This window comes from Manacus candei, unplaced genomic scaffold, assembly GCF_025592945.1.
Source record: "Manacus candei isolate 608988 ecotype Guabito, Panama unplaced genomic scaffold, ASM2559294v1 h1tg000010l, whole genome shotgun sequence".
Taxonomy (NCBI): Eukaryota; Metazoa; Chordata; class Aves; order Passeriformes; family Pipridae; genus Manacus; species Manacus candei.
The window spans coordinates 3,280,823-3,307,186 of NW_026138058.1; the positions used below are offsets into that span (position 1 = coordinate 3,280,823).

Here is a 26,364-nt window from a genome sequence, read left to right on the forward strand (position 1 = left end):
GGATAGAACAAAACTTTTACAACAGTTTCAGTGATTTGAAACTGTCAAACAGCTTAGGTCATGGTTGATCAGAACAGCAACTGCTATTCACCAGAGGGAATTTCCATGCCAATTCCATGAAAATAGCAGAAGGATAAAAAAATATATTTAATTATTTTCCACATAAAGGAGTATCTCTTTTGTGGCCATTTCCATCACATGCAGTTTTTCATTTCCCATATTAAAAGGAGCGATACAGAAGTGTTGTTGCTACCATGTGTCTTTAAAAATACTCTGAGTCAAAAATATCTGTAAATGAAGGAGGCTAAATTTCCTTCAATTGAAAACAGGTTTGTTTTAGGGAAAAAACAACAGCTTGGAAGAATTTTAGTCAACCACTGGTAATGTTTGCACTGACTTTTGCCTCCTGGGACAGGAGTTGTTTACTGTTCTACAGAGAGCAACAAGCTAGTAAAGTTAATACTGCCAGGTAACCTTGTGCTGTGAGACCTGATCAGGTGAGTTTTACTTTGGGCATTCAGTGTAGCAAGGAGCAGAATAGTTCTTTTGGCTTAAGCAAACTAGTTTTAGAATTTGCTGTTAGGAAGCTAACCGTTTGAAGCACATAAAAAATGTTTCACTACTTTTTAGTGTATTTTTCTTTTTTCTGATACAGTGGGCTATGCTTTATGCCCTAATTTGAATAAAGGTGCGCTAAGCTGTAAAATATATTGTGATGTAAAAGCAGACAACTACTTTCTGAAGTAGAATTTGTATGTACTTGTTTAATATTAATGTTTGTATCTGTGCACAGAAAACATAGAAACAATGTGGGACCCAGCAAACCTATTTCTCAGCCACGAAGAAACATTGTAGGCTGCAGGATACAGCATGGATGGAAGGAAGGGAGTGGACCTGTAACGCAATGGAAGGGCACAGTTCTTGATCAAGTTCCTGTAAATCCCTCTCTCTATCTCATCAAGTATGATGGATTTGACTGTGTGTATGGACTAGAACTTCACAAAGATGAAAGAGTTTCAGCACTTGAAGTTCTTCCAGACAGAGTTGGTAAGCATTTTAGTTTTTTTCTCCTAAATTCATATGTGTATAGGCTGACATTCATTATTAAATGTTCTCCACTAATCTCTGCAAACTTCCCCCAAGATAACACCTGAACGCTTGAAGGTTACTAGTCAATTTCATTTTTGTCTCATGACATGTAATCTAAAATGCTCTTAATTATTTTTGATTCCACGAAGGTTTGATGATACTAGTGAGTGCAATTGCTGTTTTCAAGTACTGTGCAGTATATTCTGTAGGGTTTTTTTTTTGATTAACGTTGATGTTACTGTTGAAATTTCAACTGTAAGACATCTTGGCTGTGGTGTCTATTCGTGTCTAACAGTAATAATGTCACATAAGTACATGAGGAAAACCTCATGAGGGAAACCTCATGTACTTCCCCCAAGTACTTTTAATAATGTGGGGAAGGCATTTTCTAAATGAAATAACTTGATTAGTAATAATGCTTCTTGATGTTCAGAATTAGCACTGGATTGTTAAACGACAGTTTTTCAAACTACCAGGTTTGATATTTACTCAAGTAAATACTAGTTTATAAACAGAATAAGCTGTTCCTTCTTCTAAATGCAAAGCAATAGGTAGCAGTCTGTAGAGCGGAATTAGGAGGAACCAAACCTCAGAGTTCCGTTAATAGCATCATAGAATTGTTCTGTGGTTGGCCTGTCTTTGTCTTCTCCCATCTGCCTCTCGCTGTGCAATGTCTAGTTAAAATACAGAGTCTTTGCTGCTGTGGCCTCAGTTGATCTCCCTTTACCTTGCATTATGATTGTTTCGTCATAGGGGGAGCACAGTAATACGTTGATATTTTAACTACGCTCTGAAGTTTTGTAAGTCTTCAGTAGTAAACTCTCTGGAATGGACAGTGTTCGTTTTGTGTATGAATTAATTAACTTCCCATCGGATGATTTATGTATGAATGAGGGTAAAGATTATTTTTCACGAAGATACATATCTGTGCTTTTGAATGAACTTGTGAAATGCTGTCGTTTCAGCTTCATCTCGAATTAGTGATGCCCACCTGGCAGACACAATGATTGGTAAAGCTGTGGAACATATGTTTGAGACAGAGGATGGCTCAAAAGATGAATGGAGGGGGATGGTTTTGGCTCGAGCTCCTATTATGAACACGTGGTTTTATATTACCTACGAGAAAGATCCCGTCTTGTACATGTACCAACTCTTAGATGATTATAAAGAAGGTGACCTTCGCATTATGCCTGATTCAAGTAAGTAGGCCAGTTACTGTTTTATTCTGGCAGCTTTTTGTACTAAACATTTGTCTGTGTTTACTTATGGACAGGAGAGCTGACAAAGAAACACCTTTTCTGTTGCTCCCTTCAATTTTATTCTTTTTAAGTACCACAACTTATTCTTTGTCTTAACTATTAAAAAGGACTTGAAATGTATTTTAAGTCTGCTTTGGTTTCTTCCACTTTTGGGGGTGAGGGCAGGGAAAGCTTATATGCTTTCTTACCATTTCAGTACTAATGGCTTTTAGTGTACTTTTCCCTCTGTGCTCTCCACAAGACTATTGACTGTTGATGCTTACCTGTTTTCTAAACAATTCTGAATATTTGCTTCCTTCCCTGAATGTGAACGCTTCCCAGATATTTTGAACTGTGTCCTTGAGTCAATGATTGGATGTTAATATTTCGGAGTAGTATTTCTCAAATTAGATTTTAGAATACCTGGAAGTAGTTCTGTAAATTTGTTGGAACTTGCCATAATACTATAACTAAAATTTCTAGGGTACTGTCTCTTCTCAAATATAGGCTTTGCATATGTTAGGAGACCAAATTGTAGAACATTTCTTTTAAGCTTTTTTTTTTTTTTGGTAAGGGAAAAATGTATCACTGGATCTGATACTAAAACTTTGTCTGCACTTCTAAGTGAAAGTATATGAGGTGAGCTTACATCTTTGCTGAGAAAGACTCTTCCCATAAAAGTGATATTAAGAGGAAAATAACTGTGTGACAGTGGGACTGAAAAAAAAATGGAAGAGAAACTTCTCAAGTTTGTGGAAGAATTTTCAGTGTAAATACAAGGCAATCTATTCATCCCTTGGCGGGGGTTTTTTGTCTTTTGAGAATTCTTTCACAGCTCTCAGAAGTGAAAATAAAATGGGTGGAATCTGTAAGGGATTCCTAATTCAAACTTGAAGCAAAATTATTAATTTTAAAGCTTATTTCCAGAATAAAAGCCACATCAGATTTGACAACTGCTTTAGAACGTTTCTCACTGGAATACAAACCGCAAGCTTGTCTAAATAGGGAACAAGATAAGAGGAGCTGAGAAGGAAGGTGTGGTTAGCTTCTGGTTCTCCATACGGTCATTTTTTTTACCTTATTTCATATTTTTTCTGTGATTTGCTTGTAGCCAGTCCCTTGGCAATTGGCCTGTTACAAATCACGCGTTCTGGTGTCCAAATTTACCGTAGGGTTCATCTAAAATACAAGGATATTTCTGGTTAGGTTTTGCTACAGAGGAAAATAGGCTTTACCAACAGCATTGTTCAAATATGGAGTCTAAAGCCCCTTTTAGTAAGGAGTTTGCACCTACCACTATTTCAGAAGAGATGGTTTTGTTGCAGTGGCATGCATGCACTGAAAGTTTGAATAATATCTGTGGGAAGAGGGAGGTTTAGTTTGGCTACCTTTTTGCTAAGGAGGCCCAGTGTCTTTTCCTGCCAGTGGCTTAAATTCAGTAATCCACAGCCATTTTCTATGACTTGTGCATAAGTGTTCCTGTCAAAAGATTTACTTCTCTTACCAATCAAAGTGCTCTTTTTGTCTTCCTGCAGTATTGCTTGAGAATTTTTTCTGCAACTACTTTCTAGAAACATGGCAACTGTTAGGTACTTGTCTTAACAAAATTAATTTTCTACGTAATCTATTTACAACTTTTAATTGGTTTGTATGAGTTTTAAAGAAGACTATGCAGTTGTCTTCTGTGTTGCAAATTTTATTAATGTCTACTAAAGCTTGCTGGATTTATGTTACAGATGATTCACCTCCTGCAGAACGGGAACCAGGTGAAGTTGTGGACAGCCTGGTAGGCAAACAAGTGGAATATGCCAAAGAAGATGGCTCAAAAAGGACTGGCATGGTCATTCATCAAGTTGAAGCCAAACCATCTGTCTATTTCATCAAGTTTGATGATGATTTCCATATTTATGTCTACGATTTGGTGAAGACATCCTAGACGTCATCATGAACTTTTGCCAAATTTGTGGAACTATTAAATGTAAAATTTGTAGACACAAAGACTTGACTGCTTTCCAGTTTAATGAAAGCTTAAATGTCCCTGCGAACCCACAATCTCTGCCAGCAAAAAACTGTTTTGTTCTGAGTGATACAAACATGACACATTTTGTGTAAAACAACTCCTTTTCTTGAAGGAAGTCAATATGTTTGGGCAGGAGGGAGTTAAAAGCAAAGAACAGCTGCAAATTCAAGCTGTGTAAAGTTGATCTAGTATTGTAATCATTAATCTAAATTTTTTCATAGATTTTTACTTTTTCTTCAGCCTTGCACTCACTTGTTCAACTACCACATGAAAGTGTAGTTTGATATTTGATACGCCTTCTTTTGTAACATTAAATTTAATTTCCTGGATACTGGCAGTCCTTGTTTTCAGGGTTGGGACAGAGGTGATTTTCCTGAAAGGTTTAAACAGTTTGTGCAGCGTCAAGGAGTGCCTAACTCAAGTAACATCAATCTGCTGTGTTTCTACCCTTTATTTCAAATTTAGCTTTTTAAGAACTTGCAGTATGTGGAAATACTTGTGCATTTTTTACTAGTCACAGGGCAGTAGGATATCAAGTGTTTGAATTATGCACCTTTCAGTGAAAAGGCTTTAAACTGTAAAAATACATTTAATCTGTATAGCCAGTTAATTAGAAAATGCAGGTTAATGGCCCATATTTACAAGATGTAGGAACCAGTAAAATACATGCAACAAGGCTGCCTTCAATCCTAACTGTTGTACTTCTTTCTTTGTTATACACACTTCTTAGCAAAACCCAAGTGCTTGGTGCCACAACTTAACCAGTATATATGCTACTTCAGAAGACTTTAGACTACGCATTGGCATCAGTAGTCTCATTTAATATCAAAACCTAGCAACCTGAATGTTTGTGTGTGGACTTAGAAGCCTAACAGTAGTTAATATTTTACATGATAAGTACAATGTCACGCCAGGGGAGTGGGAGGGGGTGTCCTCTTGCATTGAAAATGTAACTTTGGAGAAGGAGAAGCATTTTTGTTGCCTTCTGCTCAGTCTGTTGCATTCCTTTGTGTTGGTTTGCTTTTTAATCATTTCGGTTCAAGAAGGCATCTTCCCAATTTGTTCTTTTTCTGGCTTTTCCACATAAGGAGTGTCTGGACAAATCTACAGTTTAAACCCGTTGTTGCCTTTTGTGGTGTACATTGTACTTGCTTTGAGGTATGCTGTTAACATGAGCTTCATTCTATGAACACTAGAGTTCTGCATGCCAGTGGTGTACTATCTAATGGAAGCTGTAGGCAGTCTCAGTGGTTCAGTCATCTGCATTAGATTGTGGATGTAAATAGCAGCCCACAACTGCAAAATCCTTTCACGGTTTTGATCTTGCAAGATAGTTGTAAATGAAACTTAGGGTTTCTTAAGTGTGGCAGCTTTTAAAAGTATCAGAAACGCAACAACGATCCAGTACAGCAACAAAATTGTCATGTTACATTGAGGCAGAGCTCCGCAGGTTTCAAAGAACTGCTTCACAGGAATACAGTACATGAAGACAGACAACACTGTTGGTGGAAGGAACAAATACTCTGATATCCAACCATATGCCATTAGTGGAAGGATGCAGGAGAAGTGCTGTTAATCAGAGGACAGAGGTCTGGATGACCTCTGTTGTGGGTATTCTTGATATTGAAGACTCAGTGGTTTAAGCCCCTTTCTGTCCATTTTTTTTGCCTGATTTCATATTTTAGCCTTAAGGCTTGTGCCTCATTATGCTGTTGAATGGTAATAAATACTCTCCGTATAAATATGATACCTTAATTCTTTGTCCATCGCTACTATATTGCAGTATGTCCAGTATTTCATCATGGGCAACCAAAGGCAGGCTATTGTCTTTCAGTGAATAGCTTCTTGATGCAGTCCTTATGCAGTAAGTACCTGAGTCGTAAACGTTTCTTGTGTTTGAACAAAGTGAGCAGATTTGCAACACAGTGTTTTCATCCTGCAGATCTGTTGTGTTTTCTATTGACTCTTAAGAGTCCTGCATGTAAATCTCAAAGCTGAGCCTGGCTCCATGAGCCCAAGTCGATATTTGTGGCACAGGAATGAGTGAGTGTATTGACTATACACAAGATACATGAATTACCTAGTACACTGAACTTTGGGCTATATATCTGAGGAATATAAGGTTTGTTTTGAAATATCTGAGGTTTCGGTCTACTGGAACAGTTTTAGCATTAGGCTTGCATTTGTGGGTTTTCTGCAAGCCTCTTGAATACACCATGTATTCTGCCAATTAGAGTAAAATCTACAAACTGTTAAATTTAATGGTTGGTTTTCAGTGTCCCCATTGTCTGTTGTGTGGATATTTTCTTTTCACCTTTTTTTCTTTTTTTTTTTTCCTTTGTTTTTTTTTTTTTTTTGATAGCTTAAACCACCTTTTTGAGGCTTGAGACTAATTCCACTCCCTGCCCATCTGCTTTGGGCTTTGTTTTAGGCTCATGTTTCAGATCTGCATGCAGTGCTTGCGTTACCCTGGTAACTAAATGTTGGTTCCTTGTTATAGGGGTTCAACATTACTTTCCAAAATCACATAGGGCTTGTGATGGCACAAGCCATGGATCTTTGTATAAAAGTTATTCATCTTTCACATTTACCTGCTGTAGTATTGTTGTATATTGTGTGTGTGCGTGTGTGTGATGTCAGGCTGCCATGTAAAACTTTCTAAAAAGGGAAAAAAACACAACTTAAATGCAGACCATCCTTTTTTGCATGCTTAGAGGGTTAGAACATTCAATGTAATGAACTAAAGTTGCATGTTAAAATGTTTAGGTTTTTGTTTTGTTCTGTTTTTATTTTGTGTTCAGTTTTTTGTGAATTTGCTTATTGTGTGGTTTAATGGTTGTTAGTAGGATTAAATGCACCGGTGAGACGAGCATAGTGCCAACGGAAGGTAATTTTCCAGTTGTATGTGTCATACAGCGTTTGAAGGGACCATGTATTCTGTTAAAGAAAAAATAAAATCTCACTTGAATAGCAAAGCATTACATTCTTCTTCTTTCTTTTGAGTGCCAAACCCTAAACTATGTTGGAGTAAACATGGGGAAAACCCTTTTTATTGCAGTAGGTGGAAGCCTTCTCTAAATGGATTGTTTAAACATGGGGGCTTTTATCTTCAGAGAGAAATAACTAGTTGCGTCAGGGAAATTAATTACAATAAAAACAGTTTCTGGTTCCTTGAAAATGCTGTGCATTTTGTATTTTACATCATTAGTGCAGTTAGGATGGTTCTTGGTATGTGTATAGTTCAAAGGTCTTCGTGTTCACATTTTCAAATTAGGTAGTGAATTCATCTTTAGAGCTTGGTTTCATTATTTTTATTTTATTTTGAACAATGTAGACAGTTCCCTGTTCTCTGCATTTAGAAGTATAAACACTTTAAATCTGTTACTTAATTCTGTAAGTAATTTTTATAATTATGATGTAACTCTATCCTTAAAACATTTAAAATAAACCCTTTATGTGCAACTTAAGCCTGTAAATTTGTTCTCATGAGCAAAATGTAGTGATGTGATTTCCGATTGTGAAGAAGCAATTTCTTAATTTTTTGTAATTAAAAGGATTTTTATTTTAATGATGAACCATGTAAGCTGGTATAATAATTGCCCTATGAATAAGTTTGCTTGCAAAGCCAAATCTTTATTCTTTTTTTCAAGGAAGTAAAAATGCTGGTTGGATGGAATTTGACTAAGGTAAAGCATAATATTAAACTGTATTTCACTAAACACAGTAAAACTCCCCTTCAGGGGACTGTGCAGGTCTGTGAAGCAGTCTCTATTTCTAGAGGACACAAAATATTTCAGCAGTGGCAAACAGCAGAAGCATTTGGCGGTGTTTTGATGATACATTCATCTGCTTTGAATTAATAAAACTCAAAATTCAATTAAGCGTATTTTGCTGGTGAGAAAATGCAAAGTCGATCCTAATTAGAGGTGATAAGCAGAGAAGAAAACATCAGCATGTTGTATATTTTATAAAGTCCTACAAGTTGTTGTGAAGACTTTGTATAGTTAAATTACTGAGGCAGACTTTCCATGTTTAACAGGTTTTCTTTATTACTACCTGTTTTCTGATAATATAGGGTGCATGGCACTTAAGGACATGATATAGGTGTGGACTCTGTAGTGCTAGGTTGACTGCTGGACTGGATGATCATAAGGGTGTCTTCCAACCAAAATGATTCTGTGATTCCGGAATACATTTTGGGCACCAAGATCTCTCGGTGTATACTGGAGAACCTGGAGCATGCCAGCATGCAGTTGAGATCAGTATCCAAGCCTCTTCAGTTCCCCCAGTTCCCTGTCCCATTGATAGTGTCTGGTTGCCTGAGACACTGGTCCCAGTGAGGGTTTATATTGTGTACATCTGTGATTAGAGAGAGTCTAAGACTTTAGCAGGAGTATCACCTCCGAAAACCAGGTGCTTATCTGTGTGAGCTGGCTACAATAATTAGATTTGCTGACGTTTTATGACTAATGCCTGAACCTGTTCTGTATTACCAAACTTCTGATAAACCAACTTCAGTTTGGTGGCATCTTCCACTATAACAAAAAAAAAGAGGAGCCTTATAAAAGCAGAGGTGTTTTTTGTTCTCTGTTACTGCAGGAATGAAAATGCTCCTGAAAGCTTGGTTACTTACGAGCTCACTTAGAAGCAGCTCTTTTGCCAATGCTTTGAAGACAGTAGTGTTCCACAGATGTAGGATGGTGGCAGTAGGGGTCCTATCCAGAGCTACAGCTTTAATACTACTATACTGTGTTTTCACATTTGTCAGGTTCCTCCTTGGGCGTATGAACAGGTTAGATTTTGAGGTGGGGGGGAGAAATAAAAAAAGCTACTCTTTGTTATTTATTTTTACATGAATAAATAACAGTGAGTTATTTATTTTTACATGAATTTTATTTTTTTTTTTTAATATTCATGCTGTAAGCAGTTGATGACATCAGGGAACTCTGTTGTTTTCTGGAAAGGATAAACTTCAGTAAGGATGTTTTGGAAAAGGTTGGGTTGCTGCAATTTAGGATCATTAAGGTCTAAAAGAAGAAGTAAGAACAGATCAAAGAAACTTATAGGTATGTTCTTTCATTCTCAACCACTGGATAATAGATTTTCACTGTTGTCACACAGTTAGAAGCATTTTTTTTTCAATCCAACTCTTGTTTCTTGTTTCTTTTTCAGTAAGTTCCTGCCTTGGAACGTTACAGCACTTAACTCTTTGCCAATATCAATACCACACTGGTTTAATTTATTTCAGAATTGGCAGCCTGAAAAACTTATCAAGCTAGTGAGCATTTTTTCTGCTCTTCCCACTGCCTTGTGAGTTTCCTGATTTCCAAACTCTGAGTGTAGAGCTGCATATGCACAATACACACCTGTGTATGCACAACAGAAAGCAGCTGAGGTCTCAGCAGTGTAAGGTGGTGTCAGCACTCCCCTGTTCTACTTAGAAGTTAATTACAAATTTCTGCACAGTATCCTTCTGGAATCATGTATGATTTGCATAACTTCACTTGTACACAACTTGTGTAAATGGTTTTTCAGCCTGACAGTTTAAAGACCTCTCTGCTTTGGCACTGGTTCCACCCACACCCATGCAATTAATCCTTAAATTTCCTTGTATTCAAGGGGGTCTGACATTTACAGGTCCTTTTTGACTATTTTGATGCCGTGTTGTTCCTCCAGGTCTAAAAGACTGATCTGTTCAAAGCTGACTTTAGTATTGAAAATGGACATCTGCACATTTACTTTGATTTGCATGATCTCGTTACTTGGTAAGGATGTTCCACCGTGACCTCACATGTGAGAGGCCTATTTTTGTCAACTAAAAAAATCAACACAACTTAACACTACTTTAAACACTCATTCATGTTGAGCAAAGTGGTTTCAGATAAACTAACAGTACTTTAAGAGGGTGGGAGAGTTTTTTTCTTTCTTTTTTCAAAGATTGTTCAGTGACAGGGCAGCATTCTTCTGGGTTTTGGGCTGACGCTTCTTAGTCCTGCTGCACTAACTAGCTACATATGGTGTATTCAGCTTTGAAATGGACTGTGGGATGTCTGCTTAAATTATGTTCATAAAGACCTTTACCACTGGAGCCATGCACTGGGAACACCGTCATACTTTCCATAAAAGCTGTAATTAATTTGATTTTACAACACTGTTTACTAACTTCTAGCCATTTTTAACTTATATTTGTCTAACTTAAGCTCTCATTAATTTAATGAGTCAAAACAAAATTAACCTTTTAATCTGTAAGAGCAAAATAAATCAACGCTAATAGCAGAAGCACTAGAGAAGATAAAACGATTCTAAGGTTATGCCTAAAGTGTAGAAAGGATAGCAATTTTTGCAAGCAACTTTTTGCTACATTGCCGCACATTTCATCATGAAAGTTGAAACTGAGTCCTGCTGGGAATCCTCAGTATTTCCCAGCATTGTTCACTCATTGGGTTCTCTGCCTTAAAAGGATATCAATTCTGCCTGGCACAAAATTCTCTTCTACTGTTGGTGTGGCTCAGCGCATTGTCTACTCAGAAGCTGGCAGACAAGAAGTAAAATGAAAGGGCAAAGTTACAGTGCAGCTTTATGAAACAATGAGGTAAAAAAGCTAACTACTCTGATTCAGAACTTCTGATGGTAGGGGGAAAAAAAAAAACAACCAGAAAATAACAAAAGGACCCATTATCTAATGGTCATGAGCTGCAAATAAGAGTTCATTCTAAAAGAATTGAAAGTAAGACTAAACAAAAGGATGCTTATAGTGTGTAAGAAATTTATTACCTTTTACTGAAGATAATAAAGATTCATTATTGCTCACAAGGGGCAGTGCTTTCTAACACTGTAGATACAAACATCCTGGCCTTTAACTTCATATTGCAAGACTAGAAGATGCATAGCATTTTGGCTTCCACAGATTTAGTCTACTACATGGAAATTCTCATATTTAAAATAAACTATGCAGGCAAATGGCCCAAATTAACATCATATGTGCTCCAAATTCTGAATTTTTACTTCCAACGAATACCACTCTTGCAGATTACAAAATTACAACTACCTAAAATTGCTACTAATTGTTACTATGTAATCATACTCCTCCAGGTAATCTGAAAGTTTGAAAAGGAAGATCTGAATTGCTTCAGATTTTTAAAGAATACAATCATGTATTCAGGAAGGAAATACTTGAAGAGTGCTGAAAACTTCACCGCAGAAAGCCAGTGATGCACTTCATGATTTGTTTTGAGATGCTCCTTCATGGAATATAAACATTTTTTTGCACTCAGTATAGGTTCTGGAGTGCAAAGATAAGTGATGCTGATGAGTATGTCTTTCTGAGTCAATTAATAACAAAGAAAATATGCACTGTGCTCTTATGACAAATTTGAATTCTGTAGGCCTTTGCTTTTCGGTAAACTATCACTGCAAGCATTTTAGAAATAACTAATGCCATTTCAATGTTTGTTTGGGTTTTCTCACTGGGATTAGTCACTAACCTTGAATGCTGCCTGGCAGAGTAAAGGTGCAGGGTAACCACCAGAGAAAATGGTGCCATGGAGTGAAGTCACCTGGGACTGAAACCTGAACTGCCTTTGAGGATGGCTGTGAGACAGCAGGCTCCTGCACGGTATGGCAGCGACTGAACCTGCTGTTTACTAGCCTTTCTACCAGAGCTGTAAGGATATAAATAGTTCTGAAGCAGTAATCTCTTATGCACTGGGCCAGGTTAAGGTTATCCCTCTGTGTAGTGCTGTCTTTGCAATGTGATTCACAACAGGCAAGGAGGGCTCTGTCTTGACGCTCTGGTACTGGGGGTGTCCTGTCACACTCCAGGTCTGTTACTTGTTTTCAAGATCCAAATTCAGAAAGAATTTGTGCCCCAGCCAACTGGAGGTGCAGAATGAAATGTGGTCTTACTGCAAACACCGAAGACTTATGCTTTGAGGCTTCTTTAAAACTTAGCTGTCTGTTTATGGAGACAACATGTAGAGCTTCCAGGTCCTTGCATCCCAAACCCAACTTCCTGCCTCTTCAGCATGTCCCATTTGCAGTGGTCTGTTCCTGTGGCTTAGCCCCACAGCCCTCCCTGGAGCAGCCATTTCTCTGAGTTAGCAGCCTTAACAATCTCTTGAAGGAGATGATTGAGCTACAGTGATTCCTCTTCTGAATTGTTTCAACCATAGCACAAGTTTTGAGTTGAAGTTATTATCGGAATGCAAGAACTTAAAATAGGTGTAAATTGTAATAGTATAAATGCCAAGTACTGGCAGCAGAAAGGTTGTAGGGGTTGCCTCTGTGAGAAAATAGATGGGGACACAGCCAACCCCAACAGTCCCACTGCAGGACACGGCTGAGCCCATCAGCCAAGCTAATGGCACCTCTGGAAAGAGTAATAGAGAAGGGGTACAAAATGCTGCAAGACAGCTGTGAGAGAAATGTGACATTATGTGAGAGCAACAGCCCTGCAGACACCAAGGTCAGTGCAGAAGGAGGGGCAGAAGGCACTGCAGGCATCAGAGCACAGGTTCCCGTGCAGCTCGTGGTGAAGCCCATGGTGAAGCCCATGGTGAGGCAGGCTGTCCTGCCACCCCGAGAGGACAACACTAGAGCAAACATCCAAGTGCAGTCACTGCAGGACCCCATGCTGCAGCAGGACATGCCCTGAAGGAAGCTGCAGTCTGTGGGAAGTCCACCCTGGAACAGGATCCTGGCAGGACCTGTGGCCCTGTGGAAAGGAGCCCACGCTGGAGCAGTTTTTCTGGCAGGAACTGCAGCCCAGTGGGAACCCACACTGGTGCAGTCTGTTCCTGAAGGACTGCAGCCCATGGAATGGACCCATGTTGGAGCAGGGAGGAAGAGTGAAAAAGCGTGAGGAGGAATGAGGAGCGACAGCCTTCAACTGAAACACAAGAAGTTCCAGCTCATGAAGAACTTCTGTACGTTGAGGCTGGCAGAGCACTGGAACAGGTTGCCCTGGAAGGTCATGGAATGTCCCTCTCTGGAGACATTCAAAACCTGCCTGGACAAGCTCCTGTGTCACCTGCTCGAGGTGACCATGCCTTGGCAGGGGGAGTGGACTGTTTGATCTCCAGAGGTCCCTTCCAACGCCAACAATTCTGATTCCATGAAGGAGCAGCAAAGATGAAGTGTTATGAACTGATCACAACCCCCATTTTCCAGCTCCCTGCACCAGTTGGGAAGGAGGAGGTAGAAAATTCCTTAGTGAAATTGAGCCTGGGAAGAAGAGGGAGGGAAGCTATATTTGGGTTGGTCTTTCTTTGTTACCATCCTTCCCTATTTGTAATTGGCAATAAATTAATTTTCCCTAGGTCAAGTCAGTCTTGCCTGTGATGATACTCAGTAAACAATGTTCCTGTTTTTATCTCAACTGATGAACTTTCTCAGCACATTTTTTCTCTCCCTGTTCTGTTGGGGCAGGGGACTGAGAGAGTAGCTGGGTGTTTTCTGGCAGTCATGCAAGGTTAACCCACCACACTAGCATAAGGATTCATTCTACTCAGCACCCATATGTATGATTATTTTTTTTCCCCTTGGCTAAGATGATTTTCTATAGAATTTAAAATCCAAATCTCATAAGATGACTCAGGTTGGAAGAGACCTTAAAGACCATCTAGTTCCAACCTCCTGCCTTGGGCAGGGATGCCCATGAAAATTATGTGATTATATGAAAATCAGAGTTAATGAGGCACAGGCTAGCAGGTAACACCTGAGTCTTTGACATCTTTCAGTCTCCCAAGTTAAATGTCATTTCAGAGCTCTGAAATACAGTCACCGTTTTCTTAACTGATCTTCAACCAAGGGAACAGGTGTTATATTCTTAGGTTTTGGTTTTGGTTTTTGGTAGTGGAGTTTTTAACCTGTGAGAGTCTTCTAGTGACGTTGCTCTCCCAATTATTTCTCTGCTTCTAATGGTTTTAAAATTAGAGCATGTGATACTATAGGCTAGGAAATATTATGTGTTCTGAGAATGTCTGTGCAAAGGGAAGGTCTCTGGGATTTTATAGTGGTTAGATAAAGCATGAGCAATTTAAATGGCAATCCCAGCCTTAAAATAACATTCCCTTCATACAAACTTACGTTGGCTTCCCCAGGACCTGTTCCTTTTTTTGCTAATGAAGGAAGATACAGAGGGTGAAATGGCAACGGGGGCAACACAAAACCAAAGCTGAATACTCAAAGTATGCTCTGGTTGTATTGGTGTCACATTCTGAGTGTGTAATGAACATAATAATCTAACAAAACAATGGGTCATTTCAAGTGTATCTCTTAAAGATGAAGCTTGAAAATGTATTATTAGGCTGAAATGATGCCATTATACATGACAAGCCTTTTAGTAGTGTCCTTTCCCTTTCTGTAAATAAAAATAATATAATCCTTTTGTTCTTTAAAATATAAACCTCTCCATGAAAACTAATACTGTGAATGTTCTCCTGAAATCACTGGTTTGATTAAATCACTCAGTCAATCTAGCTGGAAGAGAGGCTGCTTGAGTAACAGTCTGAACTCAAATGAAACTAGAGCGGAGTTTTACTACAGTGTTCTTCCATTTCTGCAGGTACAAATGCTGTTCCCTGTTGCCATGTAGCTGCTGCTGTATTAGATGACTCTGCTTTGCTTCCCTGTTGTACCTGCTTGGGAGTCAGAAATACTACAGCACTGGTATTTAGACTATATGGCACTATTTGGCAATTTGACATGCACTGATCAGGATAAAGTTAGATGCAAAGGATGGTTGAATCAGGCTTCTCATACTGCAGGGAGAAATTCGTACACCTTTGCTGTTTTCCCAATGTTCAGCACTGCTAATTTTTAAATAGAGAAAATGAAAAGAATATCCCCCTAGTTGCTGCACTTCCTGTAACAGACTTTTGACATAGCTAGAATCTACTAATAGATTTCAGTATTTCCTGATCAAAAGGAAAAATATTCCTTGTAAACTCTCAAATCCAGCTCACATAGAAGTATTCGTAAGGGCATTCTTTCATCCTTGCTGTGTGTGCTATTGTTTATTTACACCAGTAACTCATGTTAAAGTGGGACCCAGGGCTATGTTCCAAATGTTTGTTTAAAAATTGTTGTCATAGAATTATAGAGTCATAGGACATACTGATTTGGAAAAGACCCACGAGCACCATCTAATTCCAACTGCTGGCCCTGCGCGGGACACCCACAAGAATCACACCATGTACCTTAGATGGTTGTCCAAATGCTTCTTGAGCTCTGTCAGGTAAGAATGACAAACTTTGTCCCAGTATCTCTCTTATTCAGGAAAAGTAAGATTACTTACCTCACAGCTAGCCTTTGGTGTCTGCTGCAGCATGTCATTAGGTACTAGACAGTTTGAATAACATTAATATAATTGTAATTTAAAAAAACACATGTGCTGCTTATTTGGCTAAATTTTCCTACTTGAAAAAGTGACAGCGTTTTTTCTTTTGTGTTTGGAGGTTATGTAGGGGAAGTAGATCCAAGAAGAACTGTGGATGAACCTTCACTAAATATCTGTACCACTGCTGACTGTGTAATGATGACCCATGTGTTTGGGTCTCGTGAACCCCGCTGAGGTAAAAGTGTTCCAAATGTGTCAGCTCTGAGGAATGCTTTCAGTATCTAATAACTGCTTTAGTTGGCAGGTTGTGCATGGTAAAATTTAAATTTTTTTGGCTCAGTAATTCTTTGTGTACTGGCTTTTTTCCACAGCCCATTGGTTAAAATGTTTGACTGATACAAAGAAGCTTGTTTTGCTCTTTTCCCACTGTGTATGCTGTGGAAAGTGGCTTTACCTGTTTTCTCATCGATAACTCCAATTATAATAACTCTCTGCTGTAAAGCATGTTGTTATGTATTATGAAAGTGAATTTAAAAACCCAGCTGTTTTACCTAGTTGTAGCAATGACTGCTACATATTTAAGTCCTCAATCCAATTGGTATGTAAGAATAGCAATACTTGAAGTCAAAAATTCCAGTTTGATTTTGTACAGGAATAAACTGAGCACATGTCACCTCCTGCACACACACCTTTCCTTTTGAGGTCTTCTTTTTGGAACGTGTTTTTCTTCTATCCACTTGACCCAAGATTTTTGTTTATCCGCTGTCACTTTCTGTCCTGATTGAGAGGAACAAGGTATCATTTTAAATACTTGAAAATGTGAGATAAAGCCAAAGAAGAACCCCAGAAGTAACATAGCAATGTTGTGGGTTTTTTGGTAGCGTTCATCAAAACTAACCACCTGGTTGTAGGGTCAGCTTGAATTGGGAGATGCCTTCATCTGCCCTTCTCTTACCTGTTTTTCCTTTTATCATGCAGATATTGCTAATTAAAAACCGTTTTCTTCTTGTGCGAAAGAAAATAGTTTAAAAGAAATGTTTAAAAAGAATGTTTAAAAGAAACTAGTTCATTCATCATTATTTTCTAAGAGATATTTTATATGCAAATTAATCATTACAAATTAGGCCTTTTTATTTATGTCCACGTAAAAATTGCAATTCTGATATTCTAGTAGAAAAACAAGAAGAATTGCTTAGCTGTTTGAAAAGTGGTTTTTATTCAAATGCAGCCTTTCTCCATTTTCATGGACTATTGGGCTATGTTGTTTTCAAACCGAAGTTTCTCCTTCCATTACAGGAATGATATTTTAAACAACATAATCCTCCCATCTTTCACATCTCTCATCAATCTTTTCTCCAACTTTTGAGTGCTGTGTTGTGCTGTTCCCCCCTTCAGACTTCAACCTGACGTCAGAAGTAGAAGAAAGAGCTGCTGTGAATGTTGCACTTCTTAAAACAGCACAAATGAGAAATTAGGCTCATCTGAGTCTTTGATTTGCCATCACCTGCCTCTGTGAGACTGCTTGTGAAAGGATGGAGCCAAAGCCTTTGAAACCTGTAGAATCACCAAAAAGCAGAAAAAAGTTTCCATGCAAGTTCAGGCTACCATAGGTTCACTGTTGATATTCCTACCAATTTCTCCTTCAGCCAGTGAAAGTATATTTTCTCAGATATTGTGAACTGAAGCAATAAGGTTCACTGTACACACAGTTTTAGTGTGAACTATTCTTTTGCTAGCTCCATTAGACACTTGGAGTATCCATTATAAACACTAGAATTGGTTCTGGGAGGTTCTGATAATTTTTTTAAAGATAAATTCTCTTCTAATTGGGTATTGTGCAATGAAAAGGAGACAATGTGGGGTTATCACCCTACCCCAATCCTTTAATTAAACTGCAATTTAATACCTCTATGGCCAAATCATCTTTAATTTCCTTTTTGCAGGTTGCTTTAGGCAAAAAAGAGATTGCGCATTTGTAATACAATGTCATTTTTATTAATTTCTAACTCAGTATGAGCCGGAGGAAAAAAGCATTATTCAACCCAAGCACACGATAAATGCACTGGAATAAAACGAGAATTCCTGTCATCTGCTTGGACAGAGAATAGACAGCCCCTTTTTATAGCCAGAATTCAGATGATTTTCCATGCTGTGAAAAAAATCAGTGCTGGACACCCGACAATGAAGAAGTTTGGTGCCAAAGCTGGCCAAGCCTTGTGGCGAGATATTCAGGGGAGAGACGGTGGAGACCACGGTGAGCTGAAGGGGCCCGATGCTGGTGGGCAGCCGATTACTGCTCAAACTTATCCAAAGTTCGGCGTCTTCAGCATGGCTTGAGCTGTCCGTGCGTCCTCAGAAAGCCGATTTGGCCCTTGCAGGAGCGAGGGGCAGGGGCCGGGCGGGGCCGCGCCCCCTCGGCTGCCGGGCGGGGATAAAAAGGCAGCGCCGGCGGCCGCGGGGGGATGAGGTGGGAGCGTGGCTGGGCTGGGGACAGTGCCCGCCGAGCCCCTGCCCTGGGGACAGTGCCCGCCGAGCCCCTGCCCTGGGCGGGCCGGGGAGGAGGGTCGGTCCCGGTGCGGGGCCGCAGCCCCGGCGGGTCCGGGCGGGGACAGGATGGTGGATGTGTTCAGCGGGAGGCTCCTGGTCGGCAGGGACGGCCGCAGCGTGGACCCCGAGGAGGCCCTGCAGAACAAGGTCGTGGGCTTGTACTTCTCGGCCGGGTGGTGCTCGCCGTGCCGCGACTTCACCCCCGTGCTCTGCGACTTCTACACGGAGCTGCTGGAGGAGACCGAGCCCCCCGCCCCCTTCGAGGTCGTCTTCATCTCCTCCGACCACAGCGCCGAGGAGATGGTGGGCTACATGCACGCCATGCACGGCGACTGGCTGGCCCTGCCCTTCCACGACCCCTACAAGCAGTGAGTACCGGCGGGGCGGGCCGGTGCTCTCCGACGGCATCTGTGCCGGCAGCCCCGGCCCTCGGGGGCGGGGGTGGGCTCAGCATCCGACAGGGCAGTCTCTGACACGGGGACCGCCAGCTCTGCTCCTCCGACCCTCACCTGCCCCGCCGCCCATGTCCCCGAGCCCAGGGTATCCCGGCCGTGCCGGGCTGTGCCGGGCTGTCCCTGCGCTCCCCGGAGCCGTGCCGCCGGCTGGCACACACTGTGGCAGCCTCTGCTCTCTGCAGGGAACTAACTTGGCATTAGCCCGTCCCGTCTGTAAAGAGCGCGGCTCTGCGTGCTCAATTTAGGATCTAAAACATCTTCGGGGAAGAGTTAAGTAAAGCCCCCAGGTATTAACGAGACGACACGACTAGTGAGTTAGAAAGAAACCGGTGGCAAATGAGGATCAGGTGGCTGTTTTTCAGCGCGGCAGTGGTTGTTACCAAGGTCGTTCTGCGTTGTTTAGATTAACGCTCTGGGGAAAAGGCAAATGAAGAAGCAGCAAAACTCGTAGCTGAACAACTCGGACGAGAGCAGAGCAAACTGAAATATTGCAGACAGATACGGTATCAGCTGGAGTTTAGCGGTGGCACGTTGCACATGGTGACTCGGATGTAAAATTCCTATGCTGATAGATTTCTAAAGGGACGTTCCTGTAAGTAGCTTGCTCATGAAAACTACAAAAGGAAAGGATGTGACTGTGTGTAAGTAACAGGGTGAAGCATAAATACCAAGAACTGTTTTGATGACCCGGGTCAAGGGTGGAGACTCATTTGAATGACTTTGAGAAATCTGATTTAGCTCCCACCGGGAATTACAGATTAGGATTACGGGGGCAGAGGTAAGATATTTAACGCCACTGAAATGTGTGTAACTGGAGAATTAAAATAAATGTAAATACTGGCTAAGGGATTCTGTGTTCTGCCCCCTCCAAAATAAGTAGATTGTGGAAAACATTGTTGCAGATGACATCAAAATCAGGGATATATCTTTATAATTTAATATGAATTTTATCTTCATAAATTAATGTGAATTTTAAATATAGATTGGTTAATGAAACTCCCAGCCAAATTTACTCTTCTAATAAAGAACTCTATTTTAGTACTTCCAGTAACTTCTAGCTTTCATTTAACTCTAGATCCACCCCCGTGTGCTACCTGGGATAGAGCTGTGTAACACCCCAGCTAAAACTAAATGGGGAGAGGGTTTACTAATCTCGTTTTGTCGGTGCACTTTGACAGCCTTCCTTGCCTCGTTCCTGGATGCCAGTTGATGTTAGGCCTTTTAATAACAGTTTCCACTGACTTTAAAATAGATTGAAATGGTAATGTTATTTTCCATAATACTCCAAAGTCCTCCTAGGCAGTAATTGACTTTGATACCTACCAATCATAACAGAACACAGGCAAGTTTTCTGATGGAAATGTAGCACTTGAAGTCCCTGCACCCAGCAAGCTGTTCAGCATAGCCTGTGTGAGAATGTGCTTACAGCTTCAGCCTCTGTGGATTAGAGGTTTATTTCTGACTGCTCTTGCTCAAGTCACGTGGAATGGAGGTACAGAGATTGATTAATTGGCTTTTCTGTGGCAGTCCACAATGTCCTTCAGAATCCTGCAGAGAAATATGGGTTGTCCAGACAGATAACTGTGAGATCATAGTGGTTTACTGAAGAACAAAGTGCAGAGGGCTACGAAAAGGCAATGTTTTTAAAGTTGTGTTTCTTGCATGTACCAACAAAGGTCTTTGTGGAGGTGTTCAGGGTGCTTAGGTTGGATTAACTGCTAATTTGGTGTCAGGGATACTGGTAAAACATTGTAGACTTACAGCAGATGGATGTGTATTCATTAAACCAAACTATAATTCTGGCTAGGTACTAGTTCTAAGTAAGAATATAATTTTAAAATTGACTAACATCATTATTTTATTAATAATATTTATTAACTTATTAATTAATATTTTTAAAGTTCCATTCAAAATAATTTGAATTGGTTATTTTGTGGACTGTGTAAAAAAAGCATTTCAGTATCTTCAGTGAGGTTAGAATATCCTAACTGGTTACTCCAGTGTTTAAGATACATAACTGCAGCAGAGACTGATGTCTCTTCTAGACACGATAGAGCCAATTTTAAGTCTGCCATCTAAAATGCATTTCAGACAGAAGTAGGAAGTCTCTTTTGGTGATGAATTTTGTCTTGTTAAGAAATAGCCAGCATTTCTACTCATAATAACACTGCAGTGTTAAGACCACCTTCAGAGAAGCAAAATGCTGAATTCAGAGCAAGATTTCAAGACTCTTCCATGCTGTCAGTCCTGACTATTTCCCTGAGATGGGACTGCACCTTTACTACTTCATGTGGTCTGTGGCATGACTAATAGGAAATACTGTTCTGATGCTTTGTCTGCAGGTTAATGTAAATTTTTTTTGCTGCCTGAGGCACAGGATTTTGATCCCTGAAGGGGAGAGTGAAGGCAGTCTAGTAGGAGGTAGTGGGCACTAGGAGGAGAAAGGGAACAGCAGAGAGGAAAAGCAGGTGTAGGACAGAACATGCCAACAAGAAGTGCTAGCAAATGGTGCTGACATTTTAATTGTCAGACACGCTGCTGTGTTTGTACTGAACCCTGTTGTCAAAGGCACCCTTCCCTGTGAGGGTGCCTAGCACGTGCAGGAGGTCTTGCAGGCTTCCAGATAGACAGCAGGTATTTCCCGAGACCATGACCTGTGCACCTCAGTGAGACCTAGAATCACATAATTCACTTAAAAGGAAAATAAAAAGGTTGTAAGCACATTTTATGTCAGGAAGCTTTAGGTATGAGGGTGTATTGACATCTGCAGGAATACTGGGAGGGGGTCAGTTGCCAAAAACAGAGGCAGAAGAATAACGTTAAGTGTCTTAGCAGTTCTTGGTCTTTTTAGACTTCTCTCCCAGAATCTCAGCAAACACTTTAAAATTGAATCCCAACCGTGTGACGTGCGTGCTTATGCGTCTAACCTTTAACAGTGGAGAAATTTTACTTCATTCACTCCATGCAGAAATTTCAGAAGTAAAAGGAAATACTTACAGCTGTGCATTAGAGGGTGTACTGCTAGAAGCAGACTAGCAAGGTGGCCATCATTTCCGAGTGAAAGCTGTTAAAATTCAAATGTTGTCAGACATCACATTACACATAAGTGTAATGTGTACATTCCCAAGATTGCATTGAATTTGCCCCATGTGTTTTACATCCCAAAAACCCTCTTGTGATGCTCAAACTTTTACATGAAAGTGCTCACTTACACCATGGATCAGCCCCCTCCTTTCTTCAGGAATCATTGAGTTATTTGGTATGGAATATTCTTTCGCCAGTTGGGATCAGCTGTCCTAGATGTGTTTCCTCCCAACTTCTTGTGCATCCCCAGTCTGCTTGCTGACATGGTAGCATGAGAAACAGAAAAGGCCCTGGTGCTGTGTAAGCACTGCTCAGCAATAGCTAAAACAATGCTATTTTGGTAACAGATCTAAAACATAGCACCCTGCAAGCTGCTGTGAAGAAAATTAGCCCCATCCCAGCCAATGTGAGTATTATCTAGAAATATAAAATCCACGCTTTCCGAAATTTTCATCCAGCCTTCTCACAAGGATCAAAAGACCTAACAATTGCTATGACTTCCAGTTTGTCTCAATCTCAGTGTCAGGTGTGGGGCTAGGAACTGGGCTTGATGATCCTTGTGGGTCCCTTTCAACTCAGCATATTCTGTGATTCTGCGAAATGAAAGTTGCCCTTTTGTGTCCAAACTTTCATGGCCAAGTTCTGACAAAGGATTTGGCTGAAAGATTCCCTGTGGCTGTTCAAAGGTTACTCATTCAGTCTTCCATAGCTATTTTTTTAATAGCTTTCCTTCTGCTTTGTCTGTTTGGGTCTTAAGATTTTTCTAGTCAGTAAGACACAGTATAGCTTTACTCTTAACTGGGAACACTGAGACAACTGAGTAAGAATGTCATCACTTACATCACTGTGTTTTACTCTAAGAGTTGAGTCTGCCTTTGTAGCTCATGATATTTCCATTTATGGTTAATGATTTCATAGGTTGTCTTTGCAGTTATTCCCATGGCACATGTGTCACTTGTGCAGGTGAGTCATGGGATTTTAGATCCCTGTAGGAGAGGGTGATCTTAACAGGCTTTAAAAAGTAATTTTTGTAAGCACAAGTACACAGTGGTTAAGAAGCATTGCTTGCAGAACTGCTCCTGAGCCACCTTCAGGTCCACTCTCTTGCAGGTTGCAAATGTAAGCAAAATCTGTGCATTCTTTGGTCTGATTTGATGCAAGCAGCCTTCAGCCAAGAGGCTGTGTAAACAAGATGCTGTGCTGGAGTGGATCATCCATCTATGCATTCCCTCAGGAAAGCAAAGTGTAAGTTTCCAGTCTCCATAGCAAATCACCTCCAGCTTCCTACTCTTCTGTCTCTGCTACAATTGTGTTGGACATCCCAAGCTAATTTATTGTCTACTGAACCAATAGAAAGCATCTTCCACCCCACCCACCTTGTTTGTCATTCAGGTGGTATGGGGTGATGGGATTTTACATGGCTTCTACATGAACTTGCTTTGGAATGTTGGTGGTGTTTTTCCTCCCGTTTTAGCATGTTTGGGAAAGGTTCTATGGAGATTCTTGGTTGATTGCTTTTATTTCAGAATTCACACTGAGGAAGCAAACCTATTTCTATAACTTATTATTGCTGCTTCTGTAGTATTTCCTGCATTATTGTACAACCAATGTAATGGCAGAGCAGACTCCTTCACCTGTTGATTTTTCTTCTCTTAAGCAAAAATACAGAAGGGAAGTCATGTTTCAGGAATGCCTTGTCTGGGCCAGTATTTCACTTAAGTCTTATTTTCTGTATTTTGTCTTATTTTTTTTTTTTTTTGCCTCCAGGAAATCATGGAGTATGTCTTTATATCAGTGCCACGTGTTTTTTAACAATGTCTATATCTTTTTTTTCTAGTCAAAGTTCTTTGAGTTTTGAACCTCACCTAGTAAATGTTCTTGCTTGTGGTGATGGTGCATAGGCACCACATTTTCTTTTAGTATTTACATTTTGTTTTGAAAGAGACATTCATATTTTGGAATTTGGCTATTCTGTTATTGTTTGTGTCTGTCCTCTGGTTCTTCCAAAGGTGCTTAATTTCTGTTCACTTTGATTGATATAAAACAATGCAGGAAGGTGATTTTCCACACAGGTGGAACACAGGTCATATTTGTTTTGGCAAGGTTTTTACTTTTAGCTGATCTCTTGTAGTTCACTTAATCTATTTCTGAAACACCCCTTCTGAAACATGTGACTTCTTCCTCAAAAGCTGATTACATTTTTTTGCTGGAAACAATTTAGACTGCACACCCCTTATGCCTCAGATGTAGATTTTATGTTCCTCACTTTTCCTGTTAGATGTCTGTCACCGTAGTTTGCATTCCTGCCACTAAAACTGTGGGATATTGCTTGTGAGGACTATGTGCTGGAAGGTGTTTTCTTTAACTTCTAAAATGAAACATTAGGATTTTATTAGAATCAATGTTGTTTCATTCACGGCTCTCTCATGTGAACATCTACTACAACGAGTAGATGTGCCAAGGAGGTGGGTAATAGTTTTTCTGCCTTTTAGCTTACTTTGAAAAGGGTGAGGAAACCACTCTGGTGTGGTTCTGACTCTTTGACCATCAACCTGTTTCTCTGCCTGATGATTTGTATTCAATAAAGGTTTACTTTTCTTCTTTGGACATTCAGTGTTAGTGGAAGTAGTGGGTTTGCTGTTGCTTTATGTTTGGAAAGGATTTGGTTTTGCAGTGTCCTGATAAACGTGGAAGGAAGCTTCAGACACTCATTATCTGCTTTTCTTTCTGCGTTGGAGCTGGGGCCATGAGCTGGGTCTGGAGTTCCTGGAAATGCTTGAAACTAACTCTTCTAATTGACCTGCACTCTCAGCACTAACCCTGCTTTTGTCTGAAGTCCACTGAGAAGTTTAATGAACTCGGAGCTCACCTACAGTCTTGCAACTGCTGCAACTGTGGTTTAACAAAATTCATGCCAAAAAGTTATTCAGTCCTAGTGACAAAGCTTTAGTTTCAAAAATGTTTGTCCTGAATTTTACCTTCTCATTTGCACTGAAATGTCAGCCTTTCAGGCAAGGTGAATTCCTTGCACAGGAGATACGATCATTCTACAAAGATAGATCCTTGTGCCTTGCTCTTTGCCTCTTTTTTATTTTGTCCTGTAACAAACAAACTGGTGTTAAACTGTTTTCCTTGGGGTGTTTTTCATCTTGCCATTTCCCTGGCCTGTATCATGCTCAACTGAGGTGGCTTCCTATGCGGTGTTCTCTGATTCTTTCTCCCGTTTTCCACTTTAGTTTCTTTAGTTTGCATCTTACTGATATCTTCCAACTCATCTATATAAAGTGCAGTGAATTCTGTTTTACTATGTCACGTGGCTGATATTGCACAAATATCAGGCTTCCTTCTCAGTCTTGTTTAATTACTAGTCACGCCTTGTTATTTTTTTTGTGTACTGGTGTCAGCAAGTGTTCTTGTTTCTCTTTGCATGATTTGTGTCCTCACAAATGTTATTTTTGTTTCCTGCATTAATAGCCTGTTTTCCACCTGGCTTGAAGTCTCTGAAAGGCTCTGCTCCTGTGGAAACTGCAGGCAGCAGGGAAGAGCAGTCACAGGAAGGATGCTGCTCTGTCCCAAACTCACCACTTCTGCTCTCCCGTGGTTCCTGAGTGGAACAGCCTACATAAGAGATTAGGACTTTTCTTAAAATGCTCCCAATGGTGTGTTTATTTTTAATTTGTTTGTTTTTTTTTTTCCCCCTCAGTGATCTGAAGAAGAAATACAACATAACAGCAATTCCTAAACTGGTGATTGTGAAACAGACTGGAGAAGTCATTACTGACAAGGGAAGAAAACAGATCAGAGACAAAGGGCGATCCTGCTTCCGGAACTGGCTTGAGAGTGCAGATATCTTTCAGAATTTTTCTAGCTAAAAATGGCAAATGGAAACAAGAAAAGGCATCATGGAAAACTTGGTAGAACTCTGAAAAGGCTGTTGCCTTGTTCAGAATAAGAAGGGTAAGGCTTATTTGTCTTTGCTTGTAAACAAATTTTGGGTTTGACTTGAAGATCAGCTACTCCAGTAAGTCATAAAATGCCATTATTGTTTTATTTGTTTTGTTCTATCTATCTACTGTATTCAATATGAACCAAAGCATTCCTGATAATACTGAAGAACTTCAAAAGAATAAGCTGTTTTAGATGGTAATAATGGAAAACTGTACAATCTATGCAAACACTTCTTTTGCAAAGTCAGTACAGTAAAAATAAATGCAGAAAGACCTGTTTTGTTGATGACATTTTTTTTAGGTGATTATAGCATTTTATCAAGAAAATGAAATTGTTTGCTTTAATAAATAACTGATTATGAAATGTCTCTTGTGTCTTCCTTTTTCACCTTAAGAAAACAATCAGAAAATGTCATGATTTTTAAACAGAACATGTTTGTCAGTAATTAAAAAATATTCTTTTATTTTACTTTTTTTGTGGGATTTATTTATATTTATTTATAGTTCTGCTTAATAGTTCTGCTTAGTTTTCTTTATCCCTGGATTTTAAATCTTGTCCCTAATAAGCTAAATTTGGGATTGGAACAAGGTGACCTTTAGGGTCCCTTCCAACACAGGAGTCCTGGTTCCTCAGAACAACAGAAGT

The 26,364-nt window shown here is 39.9% G+C and overlaps 2 protein-coding genes across 7 annotated transcripts in view; both read left to right on the plus strand.

Annotated features, from left to right (window-relative positions):
• Positions 1 to 7,814, plus strand: part of SPIN1 (spindlin 1) — a 46,526-nt gene extending 38,712 nt beyond the window's left edge. For all 6 annotated transcript variants that reach the window (XM_051777395.1, XM_051777391.1, XM_051777393.1 and 3 more), the window contains 3 exons: positions 794 to 1,047; positions 2,055 to 2,288; positions 4,064 to 7,814. In XM_051777395.1, the coding sequence (XP_051633355.1) occupies positions 794 to 1,047; positions 2,055 to 2,288; positions 4,064 to 4,263 (688 nt within the window). In that variant the 3' untranslated portion in view covers positions 4,264 to 7,814. The remainder of the gene's footprint in view (positions 1 to 793; positions 1,048 to 2,054; positions 2,289 to 4,063) is intronic.
• A 10,356-nt stretch (positions 7,815 to 18,170) lies between these two features.
• On the plus strand, positions 18,171 to 26,010 carry NXNL2 (nucleoredoxin like 2). Its single transcript, XM_051777402.1, has 2 exons — positions 18,171 to 18,600; positions 25,475 to 26,010. Exons 1-2 carry the CDS (start codon positions 18,299 to 18,301, stop codon positions 25,641 to 25,643), a joined length of 471 nt encoding a protein of 156 aa, XP_051633362.1. The 5' UTR covers positions 18,171 to 18,298; the 3' UTR covers positions 25,644 to 26,010.
• Positions 26,011 to 26,364: the final 354 nt, after the last annotated feature.